Source organism: Sciurus carolinensis, chromosome 15 (genome assembly GCF_902686445.1).
Source record: "Sciurus carolinensis chromosome 15, mSciCar1.2, whole genome shotgun sequence".
NCBI classification, from domain to species: Eukaryota; Metazoa; Chordata; class Mammalia; order Rodentia; family Sciuridae; genus Sciurus; species Sciurus carolinensis.
The window spans coordinates 82,472,063-82,499,580 of NC_062227.1; the positions used below are offsets into that span (position 1 = coordinate 82,472,063).

The 27,518-nt window shown below is 59.2% G+C and overlaps 1 protein-coding gene across 1 annotated transcript in view; it reads left to right on the forward strand.

Annotated features, from left to right (window-relative positions):
• Nfatc1 (nuclear factor of activated T cells 1) overlaps positions 1-27,518 on the forward strand; it is a 109,050-nt gene that overhangs the window by 74,691 nt on the left and 6,841 nt on the right. The window contains 3 exon segments of the mRNA XM_047526258.1: positions 6,173-6,291; positions 6,293-6,556; positions 6,668-6,857. Of these exon segments, the coding sequence (XP_047382214.1) occupies positions 6,173-6,291; positions 6,293-6,556; positions 6,668-6,857 (573 nt within the window).

The following is a 27,518-nucleotide window of genomic DNA, read 5'->3' on the forward strand; positions in this document are numbered from 1 at the left end:
TCTTCTCGGGTCAGATGCCGGCATCCCGGGTGCAGGTGGTGAGGAGGTGGGGCAAATGTCCATGGAGTTCTGCTCACAGGAGAGTCCAACCTCTCCCATTTATTTAAGGACATTTTAATTTTTCTAATAAAACAGTTGGATTTCCAAGGTGCTGACACTCCAATGGAGCCAACCACAAACTTCAGTGTTTCCAGGGGAAGATGGGTTTGCCCCACAGAGTCCAACGTGTGCCCGTGGCCAGCCCCGGGGACTAACAGGAAGAGCCCTCTGCAGTGCCTGCCTGCACTGCCCTGCAGCAGGGACCAAGGGACCACGCAGCCTCCCTGCACCCGGAGGGAGCCCATGCACCACCAGGACATGGGGAACAGCATAGAAGAGTGGAAGCTGTGTGCACAGCCCTGCAGGGGGCAGCCCCATGCCCCTGGCCCTGGCGGGGAGCCCAGGGAAGACAGAACCTGGGTCTCATGTGCTGCCCGTGTGCTTAGGGCTGCCCGAACTCCCCCTGGGGAGTCACCCACCCTTGCCAGTGGCCCACTGTAGCTGGCCCCGGCCTCCGACTCTTTCATAAGCAGGAATCTTGAGGTTCGAAGCCCACTGGGAGTCTGAGACTTTGTTTCTGCTCCTGAGTCCTGTTGGGGGTCCTCCAGTCCCCCATTCTGTCACCTATTAAAACAAGAGTTTGTGGAACATCACCCCCACCTCAGACAGGCCGGGCAAAGATCCATAAGTTCTGGGCTGTGCTGGGCAGGACTAGCTACTTCCAGAGGCACTTTCTGGGTGAGAGCAGAGGGCCGGCGGCTGGGCAGGCAGGCAGGAGCAGCACCAGCCGGGAGCCTCTGTCCACCCCAGGCAGAGCCCGGCCAGCAGGAACACGCTTGCACTTGCTCCAGTGAGGTACAGCAGGACCAGTCTGCGAGCCCAGAGGGCACGTGGACACAGCAGGGCAGCCAAGGGAGGCCACCTGGGGAGTCCTGTTGAGCCTCAGGAACATGGCTGCTCTGTGCCAGCTCCCGCCTGCCCAAGGGGTCCAGTGACTGACAACAGGACCACTCTGAGCTATGACCCCACTGGGAAGGGCACCCTGCCCATGGTGCCAGGGGGATAGGAGCCTATTTTCCAGGCTCAGGGTCTCGACGGGCCAGGCCTGTTTTAGAAGGCACTTGGGCCCCCAGGCTGCCCTTGCAGGGGACACGGGGGGCCCAGAGAGGGCACCTGTCATGCCATTGGCATCTGCCACCAAAGCCATCAGGGCTAGGATGGAAGAGGTCCAGACCCTGGCCCCTGAGCTTCCCCGGAGTAGACCCACAGTCGCAGGGTGCCAGCCACAGGGCTGGACTTCAGCAGCACGCGAGAGGCTGTGACAGGCCAGGCTGGGGGACCCGAGCTGAGTGACTCCTCGCACAGTGCTCGGCCGTGCAGATGACACTGCTGTGTGGAGCCTGGGGCTCTGTGGCTGCAGACGCCAAGAACCTGGCTCCTCCGAGCGGCTTCCTGCGCACCGGCCAGCTTCAGGACTCCATGCTTACACTAATAAATCCAGGTCTGCAACTCGCTGCTCGGGTCACGAGGTCTTTCTCAGGGTGCCATCGCCTCGCCTTGCCGAGTGCGGCATGCGGGATCCTGGGACCATGACCCCACTGGTGCAGCCGGTTGGAGACTGCAGGGGCGCAGCCCTGGTTGGGGAGGACGCGCCCTCCACGTGGCTCAGCTGAGAACCAGGCAGGACCAGCCTCTGGGGCTTCTGGGCAGGACTTGTTCTTCCCATTTCCTCACTAACGGGAATGGGAGGCATCTCCCTGTGTGGCGCTGACGTTATCAGAAACCCACGTGGAAAGCCTGTGGACACCAGCACCTCGCAAGGACACTCAGCCTGAGGGCCTCTGTGGGTGCCTGGGGGGCAGTGCTGGGCTCTTCAGGTTCTGCTGGGAAGGCCCGGGTCTCGTGGCTGGGCACAGAAAGCCTCCTCGTGGCCCTTTGGCCAGGGGGTCCACCCTCGTCACCGCCAGCAGGTGCAAGTGACTGATGATCCTCCTCCCCCTGCAGCTGGTCACACGATGCCCCTGCGTCCCTGGGGAACCAGGACCAGGCAGGGCTGTCTGGGGAGTTCAGGGGGAGGAACCTGAGGAGGAAAGGCTGGGGCGCCCGGGAGGCCCCGGCACCAGTGCCTTCCAAGATGAGGGTCCTGTAGGTGCTGCCCGATGTTGGGAAACTGCCCCCGCTCCAGTCCCAGCTGGCACCTCAGTGGCAGCCGGGCGGGGAGCAGTGGAGGGCACGTGGCTCCAGCTGGGGAGCAGGCGGCAGCCTGCAGGTGGCAGGTGCCCTCCGCACATCCCTGCCCGGCTGCTGGCACTCGCTTAGAGCTCGGTGGGTCTGCGCAGGGCTGTTGCTGGGAGGCATCTCTCTAGACGGTGTCCACGTCGCTTCCAAGCCTCCGCCCCATCTCCCCTCAGCACGGCTGCAGGCAGGGCTCGGTAAGTGCAGGGCCCTGGAGGGGAGCCTCTGGCTTCCAGCCCTGTGCTTAGGAGCAAGGTAGGCAAGGCAGGCACAGCCCAGGACCCTTCCCTGTCCACTGTGTCCCCAGAGCCCGAGGCCTGGGAATCCCTCCACCCCCACAGGGTGCTCCGAAGGCCCAGGTCACCCCGAGGCTCTTCTAGGAAGACTCCAGGCAGGCAGAGAGATGCAGGAGTCAGCGCCAGGCTGCGGGCCTCTTAAACAGGTCATAAACAACCCAGCTCAGAGGACTCCCGGCGGCGTGCGCCCCCCGCCCACCCCTCACCTGGCCTCGCTGGCCTCAGGGTCGCTGGCCCCGATCCAGCCCATGCTTGCTGTCACTGTCCCTGTGTGGCAGGTAAATTATGTCCACTGGCTTTTATGGGCAGTGTTTGGGACTGCACCCTTGTGTCCTGCGGGCAGCCGGCAGGAGTTTTGGAGCTCAGCACTTCGTGGGTGAGGTGAGGGTGCCTGGCGAGAGCACAGGGCAGTGAGGGAGGACCCGAAGGCGCTGAGGCAGCCTTCCAGACACGTACGGCTGAAGACCATGACTCCGAGGTGGCCAGCGCAGGATCTCACCTTCGCCGGGCGGATGCTGGCCTTTCACAGGGGCGCCCTGGGCTATGGGGTCCCGGCCTGTCTGGGCCTTTTCAGCAGCAGCGTGCCTGCCAGGCCAGGGCCTGTGTTCTCAGGGGCTGGCTGGGCCGCGCTCGGCCTCCAGGTGCCTCTCTGGGTCTGACGACAGTTCTGATTTGCAGTAGGCTTGAAACTGGCTGGAGCGACTCTTCCTGGGAAGGGTCCCCAAGATGCAGCCGCCCCTTCGGAGCTGCACGGGTGGGACGTGGGCTCCAAGCTGAGGCTGTCCCTGCGTGTCAGACTGCCTGCAGGCACTGTGGGTTCCAGACCTTGAGGGCCCTCGCGGCTCCTCCCGCCCAGCTGGGAGACGCAGCCCCTGAAGGGGCATCGGCGTGGTGGGTGCCCAGTGCTATTCTCCCAGGCATGGGAGGCAGTTCCTCCCCTGGCGCACTGCAGTCCCGGGACCCACAGGAGCCGGACTGCCAGTCACAGGAAGGGTCTGCAGGGAGAGCCCCCTGCAGTTGCCACACAGGACCCCACACCCAAGTGCCTTCCCCGGCCATGGCTCCAGCAGCAGCCCGTGCCCACTGTCGGGCTGAGGTGCTGGCTCCTGCGGGTCGAGTTCAGACCCCCCTGGGTGGCCCCTGAGCATCTCTCCACTGGCACATCAGTGGCCAGGCCTGGGCCTGAGCAGTGCCCACTTTCCAGTGCAGCCAGGCCACTCCCTGAGCCCCAGGTGCGCCCAGGCTCTGCTGTCCGGGCCTGCTGGGCAGTTAGCTGGGCATCCAGGTCACTGCACCAGAACAGCCCTCGCCAGAAGGTCACGTGAGCTGCCCCCAGGGAGGCCCCAGCAGCTCTGGACTCACGGGGTGCTGGCTCTGTGGATGGTTCCTGCTGTCCTCCAGTGTCAGACCTGCTGCCCTTTGTGTGTGGCCAGTCACCCTGTGTCACGGTGCGGCTGGTGGCACTTCTCTGGAGGGGCTCCTGTGTTCCAGGGCCTCGTGGGCAATGCCCTTAGGAAAGGGAATTGCTTGGCAGTGGGCAGTGTGGGCAGCAGGCTGCTTGGGGCAGGTGAGCTGCATCCTCTCTTGGAAGGTCGGGGTACATTGGGGTGTCCACTTGGCTGATGGACCAAGTCTAGGACTCCCTGCGCTCGCAAAGCCTGCCCTTAACGCACTCCCCAGGTCGACCACGCAGGACCGCCTGTGTAGCGGTCCAGAACCCTGGGCTCTGGGTAGAGCCCCGAGGCCCCAGAGGACCCGGCAGCCTCAGCAGAGCGAGGCCTTCTGTGCAGGAAGAGCGCACCACTGCGGGGCAGGCGGGGCGGGCCCGGCAGGCTGAGGGGCTGGTCTCACAGCTGCTTCAGCTCGCTTTCTTTCTTTTTTCATTGTAAACAAATGGGACACGTGTTGCTTGTTTGCACATGCAGTAGAGGCCCACCATTTGTGTAATCATACATCTACATAGGGCAACGGTGTTTGATTCATTCTGTTATGTTTTCCTCCCCCACCCCTCCTTTCCCTCTTCACAGTCCCTCCTTCCTCCAGTCTTGCCCCCTCCCACCCCCCATTATGCGTCACCATCCGCTTATCAGCGAGATCATTCGTCCTTTGGTTTTTGAGATTGGCTTATCTCACTTAGCATGATATTCTCCAATTTTATCCATCTTGCTGTCCGCCCTGCTGGAGTCCAGTGAACACAGAGCCCACGCTGTCCTCTCAGAGCACTGAGGGTGCTCTAAGGATCTGAGGAGGGAACTGGGCGTGAGGGAAGCTGGCTGCCACTCTGGGCCTGGAGGCAGAGCCACGGCCCAGGGAGTCACGCGCAGAGTAGCTGGAGCCCGTGGCCGGGCCGCCCTCAGCAAGGGCTCCTGCCAGGAAATTCCATCTTCGTGGTCACAGCTGTGTGGTGCCGACAGCCCCACAGTAATGGAGAGCAGGCGCACATTCTTGCTGGCTCAAAACCGTGGCTACAGGTTTCCCTCACAATGTAGACAAGCTTTTGCCTGTGGAGGAGGCCAGGCCCGCCTCTGTGCCTCTGTGTCCATGGAGCATGGAGCTGGCCTTAAGGGCTGGCACCTGGGCCTGCAGGCCGCAATGGAGGGAGGCCCTCACAGCTAGCCCTTGTCCAGGCCCATGTGCACTGCGTGCGGAGAGGTGAGTGCAGTGGGAACCCAGGACTGAGCCTTGGGAGCCATGGCCTCAGGCACCAGATCACACGCTGGCTAGTGACTTGCAGAACAAGCTGGCCATCCAGACAGCTCTCCCGAATGGCAAAGAGGTGAGACCAGAAAGAATGTACCACAACAGGAAGTGGGCAGGGCAGGGCAGCCCTGCTGGGTCTGCTGGCACCTCTTCCCTGCCATGTGCCCCCCGCACGCCCTCCCCGTCCAAGCTGCAGAAACCAAGGCACAGAGGCCCACGGCCCCAGGGAAGACCTGGCTTTTGCACTGTCCACGGCTGGGACTGGTGCCCAACCCCAGAGGCTACGTCTTTCCTGCACCATGGGCCTCTGTTGTTCTGAGGGAAACCAGCAGCTGTGGATGTGGGGCAGAGCAGCCTGGCCTGCACACCCTGAGTAGGAGTGGAGACCAGGAGGGAGGAGAGGCAGCTTCCCGGCCCATGCACACTTTTTTAAAGTGACTCATGGCCTCTCCTGCAGCAGATGGATGCTCGCCTCCTCCACCAGTGCCCACTGCTTCCAAAGCCAGTCTCCTGCACCTTCCACTGGACCCTGAGCAGCGTCGCCAGGCCGTGTCGGTAGCTGCAGTGCAGTAGTGCCTCCGAGTTAAAGTTTTCACTTTGATTACTACAAATCCTCTGGCCCTTGGGTCCAAAACTTCTACTGCAGTTTGCAAATGGATTTTTATAGCACGTTAGTGCTGGGGGAGATTCCAAAGAAAATAGTTCTGATCTCCAGTATTGGAACCAGCTGTGACTCTCCCAGCCGGTGACTCACTCGGCTCCTTAATTGGGCGGGGAAGCCGTCCGAGACACAGGGCTCAGTCAAGACGCTGTTTGTTTTGCCCGGGTGTCCTAGCCACAGCCCGCCTGGCCGTACCCATCTGCAGCTTGTGTTTATCCAACTTTTTCTTCCCTCCTCACAGTTCCAGTTATAAAAACAGAACCCACGGACGACTACGAGCCTGCCCTGACCTGTGGACCAGTGAGCCAGGGACTGAGTCCACTCCCAAGGCCGTGCTACAGCCAGCAGCTCACCATGCCACCCTGACCCCAGCTCCTGCCTCGTGGCGGGCTTCGCCCCCTGTCCCCAAAGGAGCAGCATGCTGCCCACGCCTCCCAGTGCAAGCCCAAAGCTCCATGACCTTTCTTCCGCTGCCTACTCCAAGGGAATCGCCAGCCCAGGCCACGGCCACCTTGGACTTCAGCCACTGGCTGCAGAGGACCCCACCATTCAGGAGGTGCCGAGACCCCTGGCCGTGCAGCCCGGCTCGCCCGAGCCGCCCCCTCCCGTCCTGCTGCAGCCGCAGGTGAGTCCACTTCTGAGCAGTACCTGTCCCCTTGGTCTCCAGAGAGTGCTCCGCCCCGGCAGCCCCTCTTCTCCACCTCCGTCCGCGGCCCACGAGCCACCCTGTTTGCAGCCCTCAGCCCACCCTCCCACCACGGGCCACCAGCAGCACCAACTACCAAAGGGTCGAAGGAGCGAGGCTCCCGCCGCCAGGCCACGGTCACTGCCAGGGGTGCGTGAGGACAGTGCTCGTAACTTGGCCCCTGTGCCTGTAATGGTCAAGCGAGAACCTGAAGAATTGGACCAGTTTTACCTGGACGACGGTAAGTCCGCGGCCTTGCAGGTGTGTGCTCCGCCCGGTGCCTGGGCCGCGTGTGTGCAGGGCGGTGGCTGGGCCTCCGGCTGCTGTGTAGGAGCCCTCGGGTGGCGCCGTGTGGAGACAGTTGCCTGGGCAGTGTTGGTGGTGTGCGCCAGTCATCTTGGGGACCCTGCCCAGGGCCAGTTACCTCAGGACCACCAGGTTCTTGACAGAAACTGAGCAAAGAGCCCCCAACTCAATCTCAGAAAGTCCCAGCTGAAAGGCCTCCTGCGGGACCGTGTCAAGTCAGGACTCCTGGCTCTTGTATCTGGGAGGCTCTTTAAAGGACAGTCTTTGAACACTGCGCAGCAGAGCACCTTCCCGCCAGACGCCTGCCTTGCCCCACTCTGGGCAGACCTGGAGACCTCTAAACGCCTGGCCGAGTGCAGGGGCAGGGGTGGGGTTCAGGCGGCTTGGTCCGGGTGCACGGGCTCGGCACAGAGGCACTCCTGGCGTGTGTCTGGGTTGTCTGCAGAGCGGGCCTGGTCACAGAGGTCTCGGGGCTCTGCGTATCTCGCAGTGACAAGGAGCACCTTTGCTCCTCCGTGGTTTGGAAACATGGCTCTCTTCTGGCCAAGTCATAAGGAGCTCCAGGTCACGTAACTGCCTTGATCGTGAATGGAGCCGGGAGACCTGCTTGTCCGCGAGTTCCTGGTGTTTTCCGGCCTTGTCGATTGTCCTTGTGGGCGTCTGAGCTTTGGCTGAGGCACAGTCGGCTTTCCCAGGTGTGGACTGTCTTCTAGACCAGCGTGCAAAACAATATCCCTGGAGCAGGGCCTCCTCCCACCACCCGACTCCAGCAGGGCTGTGCAGCCCGGTCGTGCTCCTCTGGTGGCCAGTCCTCTATGAAGCAGCAGAGCTGGACGTGGCTAGCTTCTCCACTGCAATGGCCATTCTGCATGCAGAGTCTGAGCATCCAGGTGGCCCCTGTGCTCAAGGGGAATTTTGGAAAGAGTCTTGGGAAGTGGGCAGCTATACCCAACTCTGTATCTTGTTTTTCTCACACTTCAGTTGTGGATGGGCTAGCCTGGGCCAAGGGGAGCCTCCTGAGATTTGTGGAAAGGGTCTGTGGCGGGCCTCAGTGACCTGGTGGGCAAGGCTCACCTGGTGGTGCCAGGGTTTCAAAGTTCAGTGCTGAACACTCTCCTGCAAACTCCTAACTCAAGGCTGTGAACTGAGGACAGTGCATGCAGAACCCAGGCTCAGGAGGGCTTGGCCCTGGAACCAGAGCCCTGGCCTGTGGGCAGTGCATGCAGAAGCCAGTCTCAGGAGGTCCTAGCCCTGGAACCCAGAGCCCTGGCCTGTGGGCAGTGCATGCAGAAGCCAGGCTCAGGAGGGCTTGGCCCTGGAACCCAGAGCCCTGGCCTGTGGGCAGTGCATGCAGAAGCCAGTCTCAGGAGGGCTTGGCCCTGGAACCCAGTGCCCTGGCCTGTGGGCAGTGCATGCAGAAGCCAGTCTCAGGAGGGCTTGGCCCTGGAACCCAGTGCCCTGACCTGTGGGCAGTGCATGCAGAAACCAGGGTCAGGAGGGCTTGGCCCTGGAACCAGAGCCCTGGCCTGTGGGCAGTGCATGCAGAAGCCAGTCTCAGGAGGGCTTGGCCCTGGAACCCAGTGCCCTGACCTGTGGGCAGTGCATGCAGAAACCAGGGTCAGGAGGGCTTGGCCCTGGAACCAGAGCCCTGGCCTGTGGGCAGTGCATGCAGAAGCCAGTCTCAGGAGGGCTTGGCCCTGGAACCCAGAGCCCTGGCCTGTGGGCAGTGCATGCAGAAGCCAGGCTCAGGAGGGCTTGGCCCTGGAACCCAGTGCCCTGACCTGTGGGCAGTGCATGCAGAAACCAGTCTCAGGAGGGCTTGGCCCTGGAACCCAGTGCCCTGACCTGTGGGCAGTGCATGCAGAAGCCAGTCTCAGGAGGGCTTGACCCTGGAACCAGAGCCCTGACCTGTGGGCAGTGCATGCAGAAGCCAGTCTCAGGAGGGCTTGACCCTGGAACCAGAGCCCTGGCCTGTGGGCAGTGCATGCAGAAGCCAGTCTCAGGAGGGCTTGACCCTGGAACCAGAGCCCTGACCTGTGGGCAGTGCATGCAGAAGCTAGTCTCAGGAGGTCCTAGCCCTGGAACCCAGAGCCCTGGCCTGCGGGCAGTGCATGCAGAACCCAGGATCAGGAGGGCTTAGCCCTGGATCCCAGTGCCCTGGCCTGTGGTGTGCCTGTCAGTCGCGTCTGTGCAGCAGGCCCTCTCTGTCCACCTCCTCTGTCTGTGGCGGCTGGTTCAGAGGCACCACCTCCCTGGCCTCTGCTCCCCTTTGCTTCCGTGTTGAGGCCGTGACTCTGGAGGGGTGACAGCTGGAGCCGGGGAGGTTTCCATTGGTGTGGGCATCGCTCCACCTCCTTTACCTTTGCCCATCTGCCCAGGTGGGTGGTCTGGCCCGGTGTGCTTCTGCCTCCGTCCCTTCACCACACACTGCCAGGAAGTGCTGGTGTGGTCTGCTGAGCATTGCTGCCTGCAGGACAGCCTTACAGGGCAGTGCAGCTGGCCAGCCCCGAGCTCCACATCTGGGCAGTGCCCTTTGGCCCAGAGACAGGAAGCAGGTCTCGGCCACATTTCCCGCTGCCCACGTCAGAGGCAGCTGTTGTGAGTGAGATGTGGCAGGTGACTGCGGGCAGGAGCGGGTGCGGCGTCAGGATGCAGTACCAGGCTGTGCACACTGGACACCGTGCCCGGGAGGGGCCATCTCCCCACACCCGTCCTGTGGGGCTCACCCTCACTCCCAAGTGGACCAGAGGTGTTCCTGACAGCTGTCCTGAGGCGCAGCGTTGCCAGTGCAGATGCCCTGAGCTCTCTGATGGGGGAGAAGGGGACTTCCAGGCACAGGGCCCGTCCTGGACCTGGCATCTTTTCCATTTGAATTCACAACCAAAGGGAGGGACGGAGCATAGATGGAGATGGAAACAACACAAAACCGAAGTCAAAAAATCAAACTCCGTTAATTTCAAGTGACTTCAGAGAGTAAAAAGCAAAGTGACATTGTCAATTTACACAATGGGGAGAGGTCAGAAGTTGCGGGGACAGACATGCTGTGTCAGTAAATAGGCATTCCGACCATAGGGCCTGGGTCCCATGGCCTGTGCTGGGCATTGCCAGGGCTGGCAGGCAGGGCAGGGCTCTGGGACGCTGAGCAGCTCCCTTCTGGAGATTTCCTCTGTGTGCAGCCCTGGCCAGAGTGCAGACCTCGTCTGCAACTGCAGAGTTGCCTGGGGGAGGGACACAGGGAGAACCAGCAACAGGAGCCTCCGGTGGGGGGCCGGGCTGGGGCTGAGGGCCTCCCCTCAGGTGGGGCGAAGGTCCTCAGCACTTCACCTCCACGTGGCCATGTCCGCCATCCTGCTCAGCATGCAGGCCAGCAGGGCCACCAGCTCCTCTCCTTTGGTGACACTGGAGCCACCAGGCTGGGAGGAGTGGGGAGGAGTGTTCCTGAGTGAGCTGGTCTCAGGGTTTGCTTCTCAAGAGTGTGGCATGAAAGGCAGTAATCAGATGCTATGTCCAGGTCCAGAGAGCCTCGGGTCTGCTTGGCTGGCTCCAGGAGGGCAGTCCACATCCAGCACACATGCCCTGAGACTTGCAGCACACTGTGCGGGGCCTGCTTTCCAAACACCTGTTAGCCCCAGGGATCACTGAAGCCTCAGGATAAAGAATGAGTCCCAATTTCTATTTATTTTTATTTTATTTTATTTTATTTTGGGAATCTTAGGCTTTCAGTTGTCTCTGGGCTCAGGATTTTTTGCAAAATACTTAACCCAAAAATACATTTCAGCGATGATTCCTTCTTTGTTCCAACAGTCTGCATAAGATACGAGCTGTCAATTTAGATTCTCAAGCAGGGTAGAATCACCATTTTAAAATGTTGGCATCATGGACCTCACATGATTTAAATGTAATTTTAGGTTGGGTTCCTGAAATCGGGTGGAGCTCCTTGGGAGCTCTTTCCTGGGACGGTTCCCTGAGCTGCTCCTGCCGGAGAGGTGGGCGTGGCCTTGCTCCTGTTCTGGAGGCTGGGCCTCTCCAGGGGCTGAGCCTGGGTGGCTCCCTCACACCAGCCCCTCCTCACTGGAAGGTCAGCTCTAGGGAGGCCCGTGGAGCTCCCTCCCTCACTGTGGCCTGGAGCCAGGGCTCCCGAGGCTCTTGCCTCTCTGCTGATTCCCTTGTCATGCAACTGCCTCGCGGCCTCCACTACAATCCGGCCTTTCAGCCTCTCGGCAGGCTCCTGGGTGCCCAGGACCTAGATGTCACAACAGGCAGGTAGACCAGGCGGCTTGAGTGTGTCCGCGTCTAGGTGGCTTCTCTCCCCACCCTCCCCTTCTTCCCGGCGCTTAAGCTGCTCTGGAAGAGAACAAAAAACTTTCCTCATGGAAAGTTTTACTAACCTGGCAGGGTGCCCAGGTCTGAGCCTTCCCCAAGCGAACAATGATGGCGAGAGTCTGTGCAGCAGTGATCGAACATGCCGGGCCATAAATACCATGGACACAGCTACTGCGTGGTGGACAGGAGAATGAACTCAGCCGTGCAAATCGTTCCTGAGGCTCAGTCCTTGGTTCTGGGAAGTCTGCGTGGGGTCACAGGCATAAAAATCACACCACACACCTCCCTGGGGAGGCTGCTGTGGGCAGGTAGACCAGCAGGCTGCATGGGGGTCTCCTGACGTGAGTGAGGCCATCCATCAGGTCCAGGCCTGAAGCGGCTGCCTCCTGGTGAGAGGCGTCCACTGCTCCCCGCTGGGCGAGGAGGGCCAGGAAGGGCAGTCTTAACCTGTGCTTGTGAGCCACAGTGCATGGGACAGATATGCAGATGTTAGTGCAGATGTCTGAGGTTTGGTCTGGGCATTTGCCACCTGTAGAGCTGACCTGCATGTCCACCAGCAGCCTGCTGAGGGGCTGCTTCTGAGGAGGCAAATGCTGTGTGTCCTACTGACTGCCCAGAACTTGGTCAGGTTTCCATGTTGACAGCTGCTGCTGGGATCCAGGGCAGCTGCAGGCAGAACCCTGCCCCTTCAGGGAAAGCAGATGTGGGCAGGGGGCGACTCAGCTGCCCGCTGAGCAAGACCCTCTGTAAACAGACTGTGTGGCCCCTGTGGACGGGGGACGTCTGCAGCAGACTCTGCCCTGCAACTGCGAGCTGTGACGCGAGTCCCTCCTCACTCTTTACGGTGCCTGCTGGAGCGGAGGCTCTGCCACCACGGCGCTCTGACCCACTGCACGGACTGAAGAGCCGCAGTCCCCTCGTCTTCTGCAGGCTTGGAAGGGAGATCTTGAAGCATCGCTTCCGGCCGTCACCAACCACCTGCCTGCTACTCCTCGAAAGCGGCGCTGAGCTTGTCTCCTTCCTTAGAGGAGTCGACCGACACTGTGAATTTGAGGGAAGGAAATAGGGTTAGAAAAGATAAAGGCCGAGCGGGGAAGCTCCCGGGCCCTGAGGTAGCGCTGAGTCCAGAGGAGGTCCGGGCAGGCCGTGCCCGGTGGGGTGCTCCCCTGGGCAGCTCGGGGCCATGCGAGTCCCGTCCCAGGGACCCGCTGTCCTCCTTCTGCAGACGCGCCGACCTCTGCTGAAGCGCTTTGCGTGGCATCTGTGCTCCCGCCAGCCAGCTGCGGTGTTCGCTCTGGGCTCCCTCCCTGAGGCGCCCGTGCGGAGCGTCCCGTTTCAGGGCACTCTGTGGACGTCACTGTGCTGCTGCCAGGGCGCGCAGCTGAAGGACACGGAGGCCACATCCAGAGCCCGCTGTCGGCGGTGCACCCGGGGGTGGCACTCCTGAAAGCAGGCCAGGCGGGGAGGGCCGCCCGCGGTTCTGCAGAGCAGCCGGCCCTGAGGCTCCTCCCTGCCGGTATGTGCTCCCCCCGATACACAGGTGCTTCTGCCCCCGGTTTCCGGGGGAGCCAGGATCACTGACTCCCAGATGGCCGCTGGTGTGGAAGGACATGGTCACCGGAAAGGAGGTGGTGGTCTTCCCAGCAGCTGAAGGCGCCTGGCCAATGCCGCAGAACACGCGGTACATCGGGTGCCATGCTGGGGACTCCTGTTCTCATGGCTCCATGTCCCCCTTCCACAGCCCTGAGGGACAGAACTGCCAGGAAACCCAGCTTAGGTGGGACGTTACCTGCTGAGCTTGGAACTGCAGTCACGAGCATCACTGGGAGCAGCACCTCGACCCCTGCTCTGATGGTGGCCTCGTGGATGCCCCTCTGCAGGACCTAAGGCTCCTGCTGACCCCTGCTCTGATGGTGGCCTCGTGGATGCCCCTCTGCAGGACCTAAGGCTCCTGCTGACCCCTGCTCTGATGGTGGCCTCGTGGATGCCCCTCTGCAGGACCTAAGGCTCCTGCTGACCCCTGCTCTGATGGTGGCCTCGTGGATGCCCCTCTGCGGGACCTAAGGCTCCTGCTCCCCCAGCTTTCCAGGGTGCCTGGGCCTTGGGAGCCACAGAGGAGCGTGGCGATGTTTTCTCCTCACCAAGGAAAACCTGCTCATCAACAGGAGGGGCTCTCTGATAGTTAGGAAGAGGCGCAGAGGATCTTGGTCAGTTAGCTGTTCCCCAAAAGCAGCAGTAATACCCGCAAAACAACCAAATCGGCCACTTTGAAATCTGGAAATTAACAAAGGGACAGAACAAAGTGAACAGAATCATTCAGGAAGTACTGGACCTTGGTGGGAAGAGCACATCCCACCCCAGCCCGCGGGGTACAGCTGAGCACAGCCAGTGGCTCCTGCTGAAGGAAACCAGGCTGCTGAAAGCCCACCCCCAAAGTGCAGTTGGTGCTCGACTGGTCCCAAAGCTCCTGCAGAAGTCCATCCCGCACCTGGCAGGGTCAGCTGCAGGACAGTCATGAGGGTGGGCGGTGACCCAGGCAGGGCTCTCAGTGAGGGGAGCAAGAGCTGGGAAGGCCGGTGTGATTCTGAGCACGGCATATGTGCAAGCAGAGCCCAGCTCCTCGCCTCTGCTGCCTCTGCTGCCCACAGAGCACACACAGCGAGAGCCCAGAGCAGGAGAGGAGAGGCGTGGAAACATTCTAAGAGATAATGGCCAGCACGCCACAGATTCGACGAAGACGTTACTCTGCCCACGGAACAAGGTCAACAAACCCCAAGTGGGATGGATGAAGATTCACACCCAAGCTCCTCAGGAGCACGGCCTCCTGGGACAGATTTACACATGCCCTCTCGTCAGGATTGCGGAGGCCCGAAGACGGGCAGGGCGTCTCAAAAATGCTGAAAGAAGATCGTTGTCCAGAAATTCTACGTGGCAAAACTAGCCTCAAAATCAAAGGCAAAATAAAGGTATTTCCAGACAGACAAAGATGCACAGAGTTTGTTTCTAGTAATCCTGATGCACAAGAAACACTAAGGCCGTCCTCAGGTTGCAGGTAACTCAGGCCCACAGACATAAAAACACTGGCACACGTAATCACACGGGCAGATAAAGCACCAGCGTCGACGTAGGCCAACAGCCTCTCCTGCCTGGCTTAAAGATGGCAGTGCAAGGCGGTGGTCTTAGAGTGTGCTGACGACGTACGCTCTGTAGAGGTGTCGCTGTAGGACAGGGACAGCAGAGAGGTGGACGGGCAGGGCACTGCATCAGAGCAGATTGTTGCGTATAACTAGAACTAAGTTCTATTAATATGAAATGGACTGTTCTGAGAAAAACGCACGGTACCCTGGAAAGGATGTATGTAACATGAAGGAAGGCAGTAATGAAGGCACATGGGAACACCTGCACCCCAAATCCCACAAGATGTGGAAAAATAGCAAAATGGCGAGCATAAATCCTACCTATCAATAATCACACTAAAGGTAAAGGGACTGAACCCTCCAATAAAAAGATACAGGTGGTCAGACTAGATTTAAAAAACAACACAAAATGGGATCCACCTGTATGTTGTCTGTCAACGACATGCTTTAGATTTGAAGACACAATTTGTCTTGACACAAATTAATGGAAATGGGGTTTTCTCAGGCAAAGCAACCAGCAGAGCTGCCCTGAGGCTTAGTCAGCTTTCGTTGCTGTAACAAAATACCTGGTACATGCTACTCTTAAAGAAGAAGAGCTTCAGTTAGCTCACAGTCCTGCAGATGCAGGGCACGGCACTGGCACTGCCGCTTCTGAAGAGGGCCTCTCTTGGTGGCATCACACCACAGCAGAGGCGAGTGTGTGTGCAAGAACTCACTTTGCCGAACAGGAAGTCAGGGGGAGACTGGGTCCCACAGTCCCTTCTGAGGCACATCCCCAACAACAGCAAGGACCTCCCACTTGGGGCTCCCTCTTAATGGCTCCCCTTTCCAATGATACCACCCTGGGGACTAATCCTTTAACCACAGTGGACCCTTTGGGGACACTATTAAACCATATCCAAACTATAGCAACTAAGGTCAGACAAAACAAACTCTAAGACAAAAAGTGTCACTGAACAAAGATCAGTGGTGGTGTCCCTTCATCCTTCCACAACTGAAGAGGCAGCTGTAATGTTATAACCATGGGCACAGACAACCGAGTTCCATGACACACAAAAAAAAGCTGACATAAGTGAGGAGAGAAATAGACAATTAAAAATAGCAGCTAGCGGCTTCAACGTTCACTCTTACTAATGGTAGGACAACTAGACAGAAAAATCTACAAGGACATAAAACACTTGAACAAGACTACAGTCAGCTTGACCCAAGAGATGTCTACAAAACACCCTACAGGGTGGCATTATGGAACTTCCTCCAGTGTAGACATCCCACTGGGCCATGAGACAAGCCTTAATAAATTTAATATTAATTCTGAGCATAATGAAATTAAAATAGGGAACCCACAACAGAAACCAGGGAACTGTACCTAGTGATGTAGCCTAGTAATTAGTGCTTTTTCCATTAACTGTGGATTAAATAAGAAAGCTTGAAGGAATTGGAAAACACTTTGAATTGAATGAAAATGAAACAAACACATCAAGATGAACGGGATGCAATAAAGCAGTACCTGGAGGGGAGTTTTTAGCTTTGAATGTTGTATTAGAAATAAGAAAGATTTCAAATCCGCAATCGAAGCTTTTTTCCCTAAAAATGTTGAACACTGAACCCAAAGCAAGCAGAGGGAAAGAAATCATAAAGATAACAGCAGAAAGCAATGAAATGGAAGAGCAAGAGAAAACCAATGAAATCAAAAGTTTAGTCTTTGAAAGAAAAAAAATTGACAAATCTTTATTTGGTTTGAGCAAGAAAAGTTAGAATGAAAGAGGGAAATTGCCACTGAGTCCTCACGTATCAAAGAGCTACAGCATATGTGACAGCATAGAGGAAACAGAACTGACTCAAGAGGAAATGGAGAAATCTGCGTGGGTCTCTCCAAGCAAAGAAAATTAACCAATGATTTAAAATCTTCCCACAAAGAAAATCCCAGGCCCAGAGAGCTTCTCTGGTAATTGTATCAAGCATTACCAGGAGAAAAGCAATTCCAATACTCAGTAAACTCTTCCAGAAAACAGGGGACAAAGAAGCACTTTTCAATTAACTAACCGTTAAAGCAAAGTCAGACCAAGATGTCACAGAAAGAACCTGTAGACACTTAACCACTTAGGAATACAGAAGCCATAATCCACAACAAACAGTGGCAAGTTGAGTCTAATAACATAAAAATAGGACATACCACATCACCAGAGGGAGACATGGGTGGTGTGGGGTGGGTTAGCACCTGAACGTCAAGCACTCCGATGTGCCGTGTTAGTAGCACAAAGGGCAAAGTGACAGTCACCTCAGTAGACACAAGACAGGAAGCACTGACCATATCCAATGCCCGTTTGTCGGGGAAGCCCCCAGCAAACTTTCAATGACCCTGAATATCCGAAATGATTTTGAAATCAAGGAAGTCAGTTGAAGGACTCACTCCTGACTTCAAAACTTGGCAAGAGAGCATGCCCTGGCCCCATGTTGACCAATAAAGCTGAACCGAGTCCAAAGTAGACCCTCATGCCGACGGTAAACTGAGTTTCAACAAAGGGGCCAGGTCACTTAGCTGGGGTCAGGTAGCATTTTTTAAAATTTGTTCTAATTAGTTACACACACAGTGGAATGCATTTTGACACATCGTACACAATTGGAGCCCAACTTCTCCTCCTTCTGGCTGAACATGGTGCAGACACATCAGTAGTGAAATCATGCAGGTATATAGGGTATAATGTCCACCTCATCTCCACTGTCCTTCCTAGCCCCACAACCCTCTCCTCCCCTCTGCACAATCCAAAGTTCCTTCCCACCCCCCCTTATGGATTGGCATCCACTTATCAGAGAAAACATTTGGCCTTTGGTTTTTTGGGTTTGGCTTATTTCATAGCATGATATTCTCCAGTTTCATCCATTTACCTGCAAATGACATAATTTCATTCTTATTTAAGGCTGAGCAATACTGCATTTTGTATACATAGCATATTTTCTTTATCCATTCGTCTGTTGAAGGGTATCTAGTTTGGTTCCATAGTTTAGCCATGGTGCGTTGAGCTGCTATAAACAAGCAACAATAAATGTTGGTGAAGATGTGGGGAAAAAAGGCACACTCATACATGGCTGGTGGGAGTGCAAATTGGTGCAACCACTTCGGAAAGTAGTATGGAGATTCCTCAGAAAACTTGGATGGACCCACCACTTAACCCAGTTATCCCACTCCTTGGTTTATACCCAAAGGACTTAAAATCAGCATACTACAGTGACACAGCCACATCAGTGTTTATGGCAGCTCAATTCACAAAAGCTAAACTCAGGGTAGCATTTTTAACAAGTGGCGGTGGGACAGCTGGACAATGCTATGAAAACTGCATACACACACCCAACTCAACATCGATGAGGACTGAGCTGTAAGAGCTGAAATAGGATTTCGTAGGGGTAACGTGTGGAAACGTGCGAGACCTTGGATCAGGCAAAGATTCCTTAAACACATCACCAAAACACAGACTGTGAAATGAAACATGGTAAAGTGAACCTCACGGAGATCCAACGAGCCCATGGGGACAGTCCAGACGGGATGAAGAGGAGGACTCTGCAGGGTGTCTGTGAGGCCTGCATCCAGGACCAGCCGGGCCACTTGCACCAGTAACCCGGGCAGGAAGCCAGCCAGGCCCCGGGTACGGTGGAGCCCACTGCTGCTCCACCCACGCCTGGCCGGTGGGCTCAGCCAGGAGGACCTGGCATGGTGGTCCACGCAGGCCGCAGGTGACGGGTTCCTTGAGACTCTCACTGTGACGACGGGATGTTTCACCCCTTGAAGCCTGTGAGGCCACGTATCTAGAAGGTACCCCACGGCGTCCAGTGGTGTGTGAGTGCGGATTAGAAGCCATGGTGAGGGGTGGTTTCCGTCCACCAGGGCGACTGGGCTGGGCATTCAGGAGGAATCCAGATCCTGATGCAGCACTGCAGGTGCAAGGTGGTCTGGCCACCTGGCAGTTCCTTAAGAGTTAAATGATTTCTCCGGAGGGCGAATGGCCTCCACTCCGAGACCTGTCAGGTTGCCAGCCATCAGTCCACCCTGACCAGCAGGGCTCTGTGTGAGAGTCTTGCATTCCAAACGCCAGCCCCTGGTGAGCAGATGGAAGGTGGCAGACACACCACACTGGAGCCGGAGCTGCCACGGCAGGAACCGGTGCTGAGTGGTGCTGGGCACCAGTGGACCTGTAGCGGGGGACTGTATACGCCACGGTGGGTTCAAGTGAACCACCCTGGGGTGAGTCACCTCTGGTGCCACACAAATGCCCCAAAGTGGACTTTGCAACAGTTGGGTAGACTTACTGAACACACTGGGCCTGACTCGGACCCACCGTGCAGCCTCAGCATGAAGCCATGTCCTGCAGGGCCCAGTGCTCGGGTGTGGGGAGGGGCTTGCGGCACCTGTTCCCTTTACCTGTCTAAAAACCAGCTTTGGGCACTCTTGTCCAGGAGGCTGCTGTGGGTGTGCAGGTGTGGCCGGGCGAGCCCACCCTGCCCCGCCGCTGTGCGTGAAGTCCTGGTGTAAGGGACCTGCAGCATTTGGGACAGTGTCCAGGGATAGCCACGCTTGCAGCCGCGGGAACAGAGGCTCCTTGGGCTCCATGTGGAGCCAGTTGCCTGCTCGGCACCCAGGCCTTCTTCTGGGGCCCTGGTGATGAGGCCTCCCCGCAGCTGCTCTCCCTGGGGGTGTGGCCCCCCATCCAGCATGCTGCTGTGTCTGGCTTCTGCCTGGCCGACTCCCGAGGGATGGCCTGCCGGAGGGCGCCTCTCCCGGCCTCAGGCCGCTGGAGGGGTTTCCCTGGCCAGCACCCGCCCTGCTAGTTGGCCCTGAGGTCAGGTGCTCAGGGCTGAGGGGTCGCGGCTCCTCCGTCCCTGTGCAGCCTCCTTCAGGGAGGTGGAAGCCCAGCGGCCTTCACGGGGCACGCGCACAGGGGTGAGGCTCAGCCTCCTGCACTTCTGGCTGAAGGAAGACCCTCTGGGGCCTTTCGCGGGGGTGGCTCTCAGCCTAGGCCTCCGGGCACCCGCTGCCGGTCGCCTCGCCTGCCGCCTGCAGCAGCCTGAGCCGGGAGGTCTGCGCGTCGGTCCTCGGCTGGCTGTGGCCGGCCGCGGTGCTGAGGCTCCCCTTCGCCTTCTCAGTCGCACTTCTGAAGCAGGGCGTGTGAGCTCATGCATCCAGCGAGGGCCTGGAGAGCCACAGCCGTTTCGCGGCCAGGCCTGTCCCCAGGGCGGTGAGCCCCTCCTGACCATCACTCCTGGAGCCGCCCCTGAGGAGGGGAGTTATCAGCCCCTCGCGTCCCACCCTGCTGAGGTCTGCCCAGGCGCAGCCTATCAGGCCTCCCAGCTGCCGCTCCCTCAGATATGGCAGGAAGTGGGCCTGGAAAGGCCGGCACTTGGGCTCCTGGAGCCTGGGAGCTAGGCTCTGTTGGCTCTGGCCCCTCAGGGCAGGTCGCTGCGGGACAGGGGAGGGTGCAGTTGAGGCCGTCTCACCAGGCGGAGTGGGTCGGGCTGGGCCCAGCAAGCTGCTTGGCCTCCCCAGGCACAGGGCTGGAGGATCTGCCTTCCAAAAGGACCTGCCCAGCCTCCTGGGATCCCAGCCTCCCCACCCTCGTTTCTGCCTGTGAAGCAGTAGGGTCTGCAGTTGATCCTGCGTCTCTGCAGATGACTCCAGCAGGGCTGGGGAGCCTACCTCAGCAGGCCTTCTGGAGGTCCGAGGCAGAGGCTCAGGAGCAGGGCCTGCACACAAGCAGCCAAGGCCAGGAGCCCTGGCCAGGGCCTGACCTGGCCTTTCCCCTCATCCCCAGGGATGAGCCATCTCGTTGGCACGGCAGCAGGTCAGCTCTGGGGATCACGGGTGGGGACCCTGGGCCAGTCCCCAGGTGAGCTGGGCTGGGGCGGGCCCCACTTGCACCCCGGGCTGGCTGCCTGTGCCCCGGCGGCCCAGCTTCTGCTGGGGGGCTGGGCGGCTGTGTGCGCACCTGTCGCCGGGCGCTGGGAACCTACGCTTTGAAACAAATTGAACTCTTGTTGACGTTGTAATAAAACCAGGACTGAACGCCCGTGAAAGTGAACGCGGGTGCCTCTGATTTCGGAGTGCTTCTGGCTTCCCAGACTCCCCTGCAGGAGCCGCTTCCTCTTGGTGGCTGACTGGAGAGGCCCGGAGGGAGGGCAGGCGTGGGGGCAGACCTGGCCGGGAGGAAGCCACACCTGGAGTGCTGCTGGGCCCTGCGTGTCTGCAGCTGCATTGGGAGGGGTGGGCCCTGGGCAGCTCAAAGCAGTGGTCAGACCCCGTCTGCCCATGGGGTGTTCATGCTGGATGGAAGGAGGATGAACCCACTCTCCTGTCCGAGATGGCGTCCAAAGCTGGCAGAGGACCTTGTGAACCTCCTGTCTCTATCTCTGCCTCCCTGTCTCTCACTCTTTCTCTCCCAGTCTCTCAGTCTCTCTGCCTCTGGCTCTCTCTGTCTCCCCTCCCTGACTGTCTCTGTCTCTCCCTCCCCTCCCCCTCCCCTCACTTCCACCTGTATTGCAGCCCACGTCACTGCAGCGCTGAGTTCTTTACGACCCTTTTCCTCTGGCCAGCACAGAAGGTGGTTTCCACTGGACCAGATGCCAGTGTCCTCCCTCTGTGCAGCTTGCTGCCATGGCCATGCAGAACCAAGCCAGCACAGCAGCGTGCGGGTGGAATCAGGCGATCTGTTCGTTTAAGGAGCCTCTCTCGGGAGCTATGGTGGGATCAACCTGGGCTCCAGGCCACAGCCATGGCCTCCCTGTGAGACCGTGTGGACCCTTCCTGGCCAGGACACTTCCTATCCCTCCTACTTCCTGTTTCTCTGCTGTCAAGGCTGCAGGCCGTGGGTCTCGTGGCCTCTGGTCACACTATGCTGATGTCACCGGGCACCCTAGTGGACTGGCTCTCCGCCTCGCTAGGCGCAGGTGCCCAAGGCTAGCCTTGTGCTTTCCTGGCCTGAGCACATGGGGCAGTCAGAAACGGGCGTGGGCCACAGCCTTTGTGCAAGCTGTTGGCTGGGGGGTGGCCGCTGGGCGGCGCCAGGCCTTCCTGCTCACCAGGGGCCGAGGGAGTCCTGTGGAGAGGCCGCCCTGGGGCCGCTTCTGCAGAAGTCCTCCCACTGGTCGGCAGAGACTCCTCTTGGACCTGCCCTTGCTCCCTACGGTCTGCGTGGTCACTGTGTTCTTGTCCTGCATGCCTGAACCCTCGACTCTGCCACTGCGTGGCCTCCTGTCCACAGGACTGGATGCTCTTGGGGCCTTCAGGGCATCCAAAGGTAGCCCTGACCACAGGCATGTCCAGCTGCCTACCAGGCAACATGGGCTGTGCAGGAGACTGGGGGCTGCTGTGCAGTGGGGCCACAGAACTCCAGCCCATTCTGAGCGTGCCGGAGGCCATCTCCTGATCTGGACTCACAGCCCCGCGCGTCAGGGAGGTGGCCTGAGCGGGACGTGGGCCCGTGAGCTCAGAGCCGTCAGGAGGGGGTCCTGGGAGCTGGGGCCTCAGCGAGGCCTGGCGTCCACACGCACCAAGGGCTTGCTTGCCACACAAAGTCGATTAGCGTGCCTGTGTGCCGGTGCCGTTGATTTGATTTAGGACCAAGGAAAGCTCCAGTAATATGCAATTACAGGGAACTTAATGGCCCTTTACCCTGAATGCGACTTCCATGCACCTAATATGCTTTGATGAATTACTCATTATGTGTGGTGTTGGAATAGCCTCCATGAAGATTAATAATTGGCTAATCAATATGAAAGTCCATTCTTGGGGTTTTTCCGCTCAGGTGGGTGTGTGCAGGAGATGGTGGCTCTGGGCTGCCTGCACATCCTCCTCTCACCCGCCTTCCTCTTCCTCTCTCCTGTCCTTCGCCTGGCAGCTCCCCACGGGGTCACTACTGCACGCCCCGTGCCCTTGGTGCTGCCCTGTACTGACCTCTCTGGGATGCGGGAGCAGGGTCTGCAGGCCAGCGCTGTCAGCGCCTGGCGTGCCCCACTGGGGCCTTGGGCGGGGGGAGGAGCACAGGTCCAGTGGAACCCAGCAGCACAGGGATAGGGAGGTGACCTTTCACATGGCCTGGCAGGCAGGGTGGCATGGGCCTCCCTCCCAGGCAGAGGACCACCTTGGGAGGCTCCTGGGACCACCCGTGCACCCCAGGGTGAAGGGCACCCTGCAGAGATGGGCGGGGCCCCGGGAGGGCAGGGGAGCCCTGTGCTGGGTCCTGCTCTGCTGCAGGGTGGGGAGTCTGAGCGGCAGGGAGTCAGCTGGGAAGTGCAGGTGTTCTGGCCGAGCATGGAGACCCTGGAGCCTGTAGTGAGCCAGCGGGGCTGGGGGAAGCGGCAGAGTGCGAGCTGCGGCCAGCAGTGAGGACCAAGGGACCACGGAGGTGCCCGCACTATCCTCGCCCTCAAGTGCACCAGGGTGGAGGGGACATGCAGCTGGGGCTGCCCGGGCAAGGCAGGCCCTTACTGAGCAGGAAAGGACTCTGTCGTCTCCGGCATGACTGGCCATGCTGCCTCTGGCTGAGTGCTGGACCTCAGAGTCCCTCAGCTGCGCTTCCGTGTCCCTGCTAACCCTGGCCTGTAGTGTGGAGGAGTTGGCCTCTGCTTCCCACTCAGGACCAAACCTGCCATGTGTGCAGAGCTGCCGGCCCTGAGAGGGCAGAAGAGTCCCCGGCCTGTCGAGGGTCTGCTCCCCGGGGTGGCCGGGGTGGCTCCCAGTGCAGGCAGCACCCTGATCCTGTGGCCGCACTGCCTGCCCTTCCATGCCCCTCTCTGTGCATGGCCCTCAGGAGTTCAGCCTAAGAGGCGTGGAGCTGAGGGCGCGGCCAACACTGCATCACCGCCCAACACCAAGGTGCAGAAGGGCTGGCCACAGGCGTCCACGTGCTGGGTCTCTAAACGGGCCTTGCAGCCCCCTCAGCACCCACTGGTCAAGCAGCGAGAGTGACTGGTGCTCTCTGGGCTGGCTTTGCCCACAGGCGAGGAAGGTGACACTGTGGCCCCAGGTGAAGCCACGGCAGGAGGCTGGTTCCCAGGTCCCACGATGGGTTCAGGCATGCAGGTCACAGCTCACTCCTCCCTGAGGGCAGCCCCTTCCCCCCAGGACCCTGCCCACGGGCTTCCCCTCTCCCCCAGGACCTGCCCACGGTGCTCCCCTCTCCCCCAGGACTTGCCTGCAGGTGCTCCCCTCTCCCCCAGGACCTGCCCACGGTGCTCCCCTCTCCCCCAGGACCTGCCCACGGTGCTCCCCTCTCCCCCAGGACTTGCCTGCAGGTGCTCCCCTCTCCCCAGGACTTGCCTGCAGGTGCTCCACCACTGAGTCACATCCCTAGTCTTTTATTTTGAGACAGGGTCTTGCTAAGTTGCTGAGGCTGCCTTAGAACTTGCCATCCTCGGCCTCAGCCTCGCGACAGGCATGGCACTGCACCTGGCTTTGTTGGTGCCTTTGGCAGCGAGTGCCCGTCCCCCTGCTGAGCAGGCGTGGGGGGCTTGGCATGCGCTTAGCTGGGCAGCAGGAGGAAGCCAAACCTGAACCCCTCCTCCCTCCCTCTTCTCCAGGCCAGTGGAGCTTACTGTAGTCAAAAGGGGCTTTTAATTCTTTATGTTTTACTTTTTAAAATTCTGTTAGTTTCATAATGTGGGAGAGAACCCTGGAGCCGTGCTAGTGAGGCTGGTGACCGGCCAGCACCTGCTCAAGGGCACCTTGAGGATGAGTCAGTGTCCCAGGCACCACAGGAGCACAGCCTGAGTCAGCGGCAGGGCTGAAGGACCAGCCACGTGGCCACCGCACCCCTGCCTGGCTCAGGTTTCCACTCGGGGTTTGCACACCCTCGAGTTTCAGGCTAAATAGGGAAGCGGCTCTCAAGGTAGGAAAACTCTGCCTTCTCGCTCATCAGTGCCAGGAAACCTGGAGGAGGGTCACGTTTTATTAAAGCTGCGATTTGCTGTCACTCAGTCCCTGCTGTCCCATTCTCACCTTCTAAATATAGCAGGCCCCGTGGCGCTGGCCGGTGATGATTGAAGGGTAAGAATAGGCGAAGGCTGGACAGGCAGGGACCCAGCCCAGATGAGGGTGGCTGTTTAGTGGAAGCCAAGGGGCTTTGCTGTTTCTGAGGCCTCCCCAGCTTCTGAAAAGGCTCCCAGGACCCGCAGGTCTGCACGTTCAGTTCCCAGAGGCAGTGGGCCCTCGTGAACGCCCATGCCCTGGCCTGCTTGGGGGCAGTGTGCACCCTCGGAGCGGGGCAGCTCTCAGGTGTGCGCGTGGATGCGCGACCAGGCAGCCCGCAGCAGCAGAGTGTCCTCTTCCCCAGAAACAGGAGAGGCCCACTACTGGGCTGCACACCCAGTTGCCCTTGCATCAGGCCCAACAGGCACATGGTGGACAGAAGCTTCTCCTCCACTTCCTGTTTTCTGATCTCTAATCTGTGGCTTTGATCATGATACTTCTATCCTCATCTCAAATCAACGATTGGACCTTGAATAAGAGTGAACCCGTCCAAGTGCAGAGCGATGGGAACTGAGAGGCCTGTGTGAGCCCGAGGCCCGAGAGGGCAGAGGCCCCGTCTGCCACCCTGCTGTGGCATCCCGGCCCAGCCAGACCTACCACAGGCCCTGTGCCAGGCGTTGCCAGACACCCTGCAGGTCAGCTCAGGAGGCAGGCCTGGGTGCTGGACCCGATAACGGAGTCGGCCTGCACTGGTCTGGTCTGCTGTGCCCCGAGGGCGGCCGCTCAGGGTACGGTTCTAACTTGAGCTGGAGGTGTACTTTCTGGGAAGGTGAGCAGGTAGTTTTAGTTTTCATAATTATATTTTAGTTAGAGTAATGGAAAAGAATGTCCTTCCTGTTTTGTTTTGCTCTCCAAAAAGCTATTTTGGTTTCTCTTAAAAATAAAACTGTCCTTGACAACTTGAGGTCTGTGAGGATGGGCATCTTCCTGTCCCTGGTGAAGAGCGGCAGCTGTCTGCCAGGCAGAGTGGGCAGAGCCCGGGGTGTGGCTGTTGGAAGGTTACACCACATAGTCCCAACCACTGAAGTCAGCTTCGTGGGGGACAAGGACGTGGGGAGGAGGATGCTCTGGCCAGAGCCGAGGCATGGCTGTGTCTGCCAGGCACACCTGCCCAGAGCAGGGACATGTCCTGTTGTCCGAGCTTCGTGCACAAGTGCTCTCCAAGTCGGAGCCCGTGTCACTGAGGGAGGGGAACTTCACTGTATCAAGTACTTTTATTTTGAAAACTAACACAGCTGTATTTTTTGTTGTTGTTGTTTTTGCGCAAAAATGGTCCTTATCCATGTTAATTACACTTTTTAAATGTGGGCTTGAGCAAGGGGTCCGGGTGGCATTGCTGAACCAGCTTTCTTATTCTTAGGCCCAAATCCAGTTTCTAAGAAGCGGGGACCAAGGTGGTCTCTGAAAAGTCATAAGGAAGATTCCAGCTGTCTCTCCTGACGGCCGCTCCCCATGCCTGAGGCCGGCCCCTGCCCTGCAGGGTGTTGCTCAGCTGGCCTCTGACCTCGCAGGGCACCGCCTCGCCTCAGAGGTCCTGCTAAGGAACGGGGCCAAGTGAACCCCACAGGCGTGTGGGTGGTCAGGCAGAGGCGGCTCTGCTGTGTCAAACCAGCATTCTCCACTGCTCTGCCGGTGGACGCCAGGGCTACCCCAATGAGGGGCAAGGCCCTAAATCACCCTCTGCAGATCCTGGCTGGGCAGGGGGCACGCCCGGGCCCCCTGGGAGACCCGCAGGCTGCAGCCTGAGCACGGCTGCTCTGGGCTTGGCCTGGCTGTGCTTCAGACCCTGTGGCTTCCCCGCGCCTGGGCTCTCTGTCCAGCAGCCAGTGAACTGGAAGCTCACCAGAAAGCGGTGGTGCCGCACGTCTTCCTCTCTGCACAGCAGGTGGTCGAGCGCCTGAGGCAGATGACGGACCCTGGGCCCAGGGCGCTGCCACACAGAGACCTGGAAAGGCCTCAGATCTCCCAAGGGAGACGACGTCCCAGCTTGGCCCGCAGCCAGGCCCCCCTGACCGTGACATCGCCCATGACAGGCCACACCAGGGTTCCTGCGGCCTGTGCCTTCCCACCCACTGGCCGGTCTGACTGCTCTGGCCCTGTCTTCAAACAAGACTCGTAGTAGCCAACAGGTGGTGAGGCTTTGGCCACTGCCAGCATACCAGGGTGGGCTGCTCCTGCCCCTGACCTGCAGCTCCTGTCCAGGAGAGGGTGACTGAGGAGGCCCTGGCTCGTGCAGCAGAGGGGGCTGCCTGGGGACGGGCCCACGTGGAGGTAAGGGCCAGTAGGACTTCAGGCAAAGTTTCAGGGCCTCCCGGCCAGGGACCTGCTGCGGCCTCTGAGCAGTGCCTGCACTGATGCCACAGAGGGGACAGCTGGACTCCGAGAACCTGTCGCCTCTGCCGCCTGCAGGAGTGGCCGTGTCCACCTGCCCACAGGGCCCTGGGCCTGCCGTCCAGTACCCTGGCTGGCAGCCCTGTGTGCAGAGCCAGCAGAGCACATCCCTTCTCCAGACCCACAGCTGGCCAGGTGGACCAGCCTGCTGTTGCTGAGCAGCAAGAAGCAGGCCACCCAGGGAGGACAGGAGGAGGGACCACAACAAGGGGGGAGCACTTCGGAGCTGGTGGAGTGGGCGTCAGCAGGAAAGGTCCCTGGGCCTTCAGGCCTGGAGCACCTACTGCGTCCAAATGCCAGAACTGCCTCGAGTGCACTGGACTCTGCTCTGCTCTGCTCTGCTCTTTTCTGTTCTCTGCTCTGCTCTGCTCTGCTCTTTCTGTTCTCTGCTCTGCTCTTTTCTGTTCTCTGCTCTGCTCTGCTCTTTTCTGTTCTCTGCTCTGCTCTGCTCTGCTCTTTTCTGTTCTCTGCTCTGCTCTGCTCTGCTCTTTTCTGTTCTCTGCTCTGCTCTGCTCTGCTCTTTTCTGTTCTCTGCTCTGCTCTGCTCTGCTCTTTTCTGTTCTCTGCTCTGCTCTGCTCTGCTCTTTTCTGTTCTCTGCTCTGCTCTGCTCTTTTCTATTCTCTGCTCTGCTCTGCTCTGCTCTTTTCTGTTCTCTGCTCTGCTCTGCTCTGCTCTTTTCTGTTCTCTGCTCTGCTCTTTTCTGTTCTCTGCTCTGCTCTGCTCTGCTCTTTT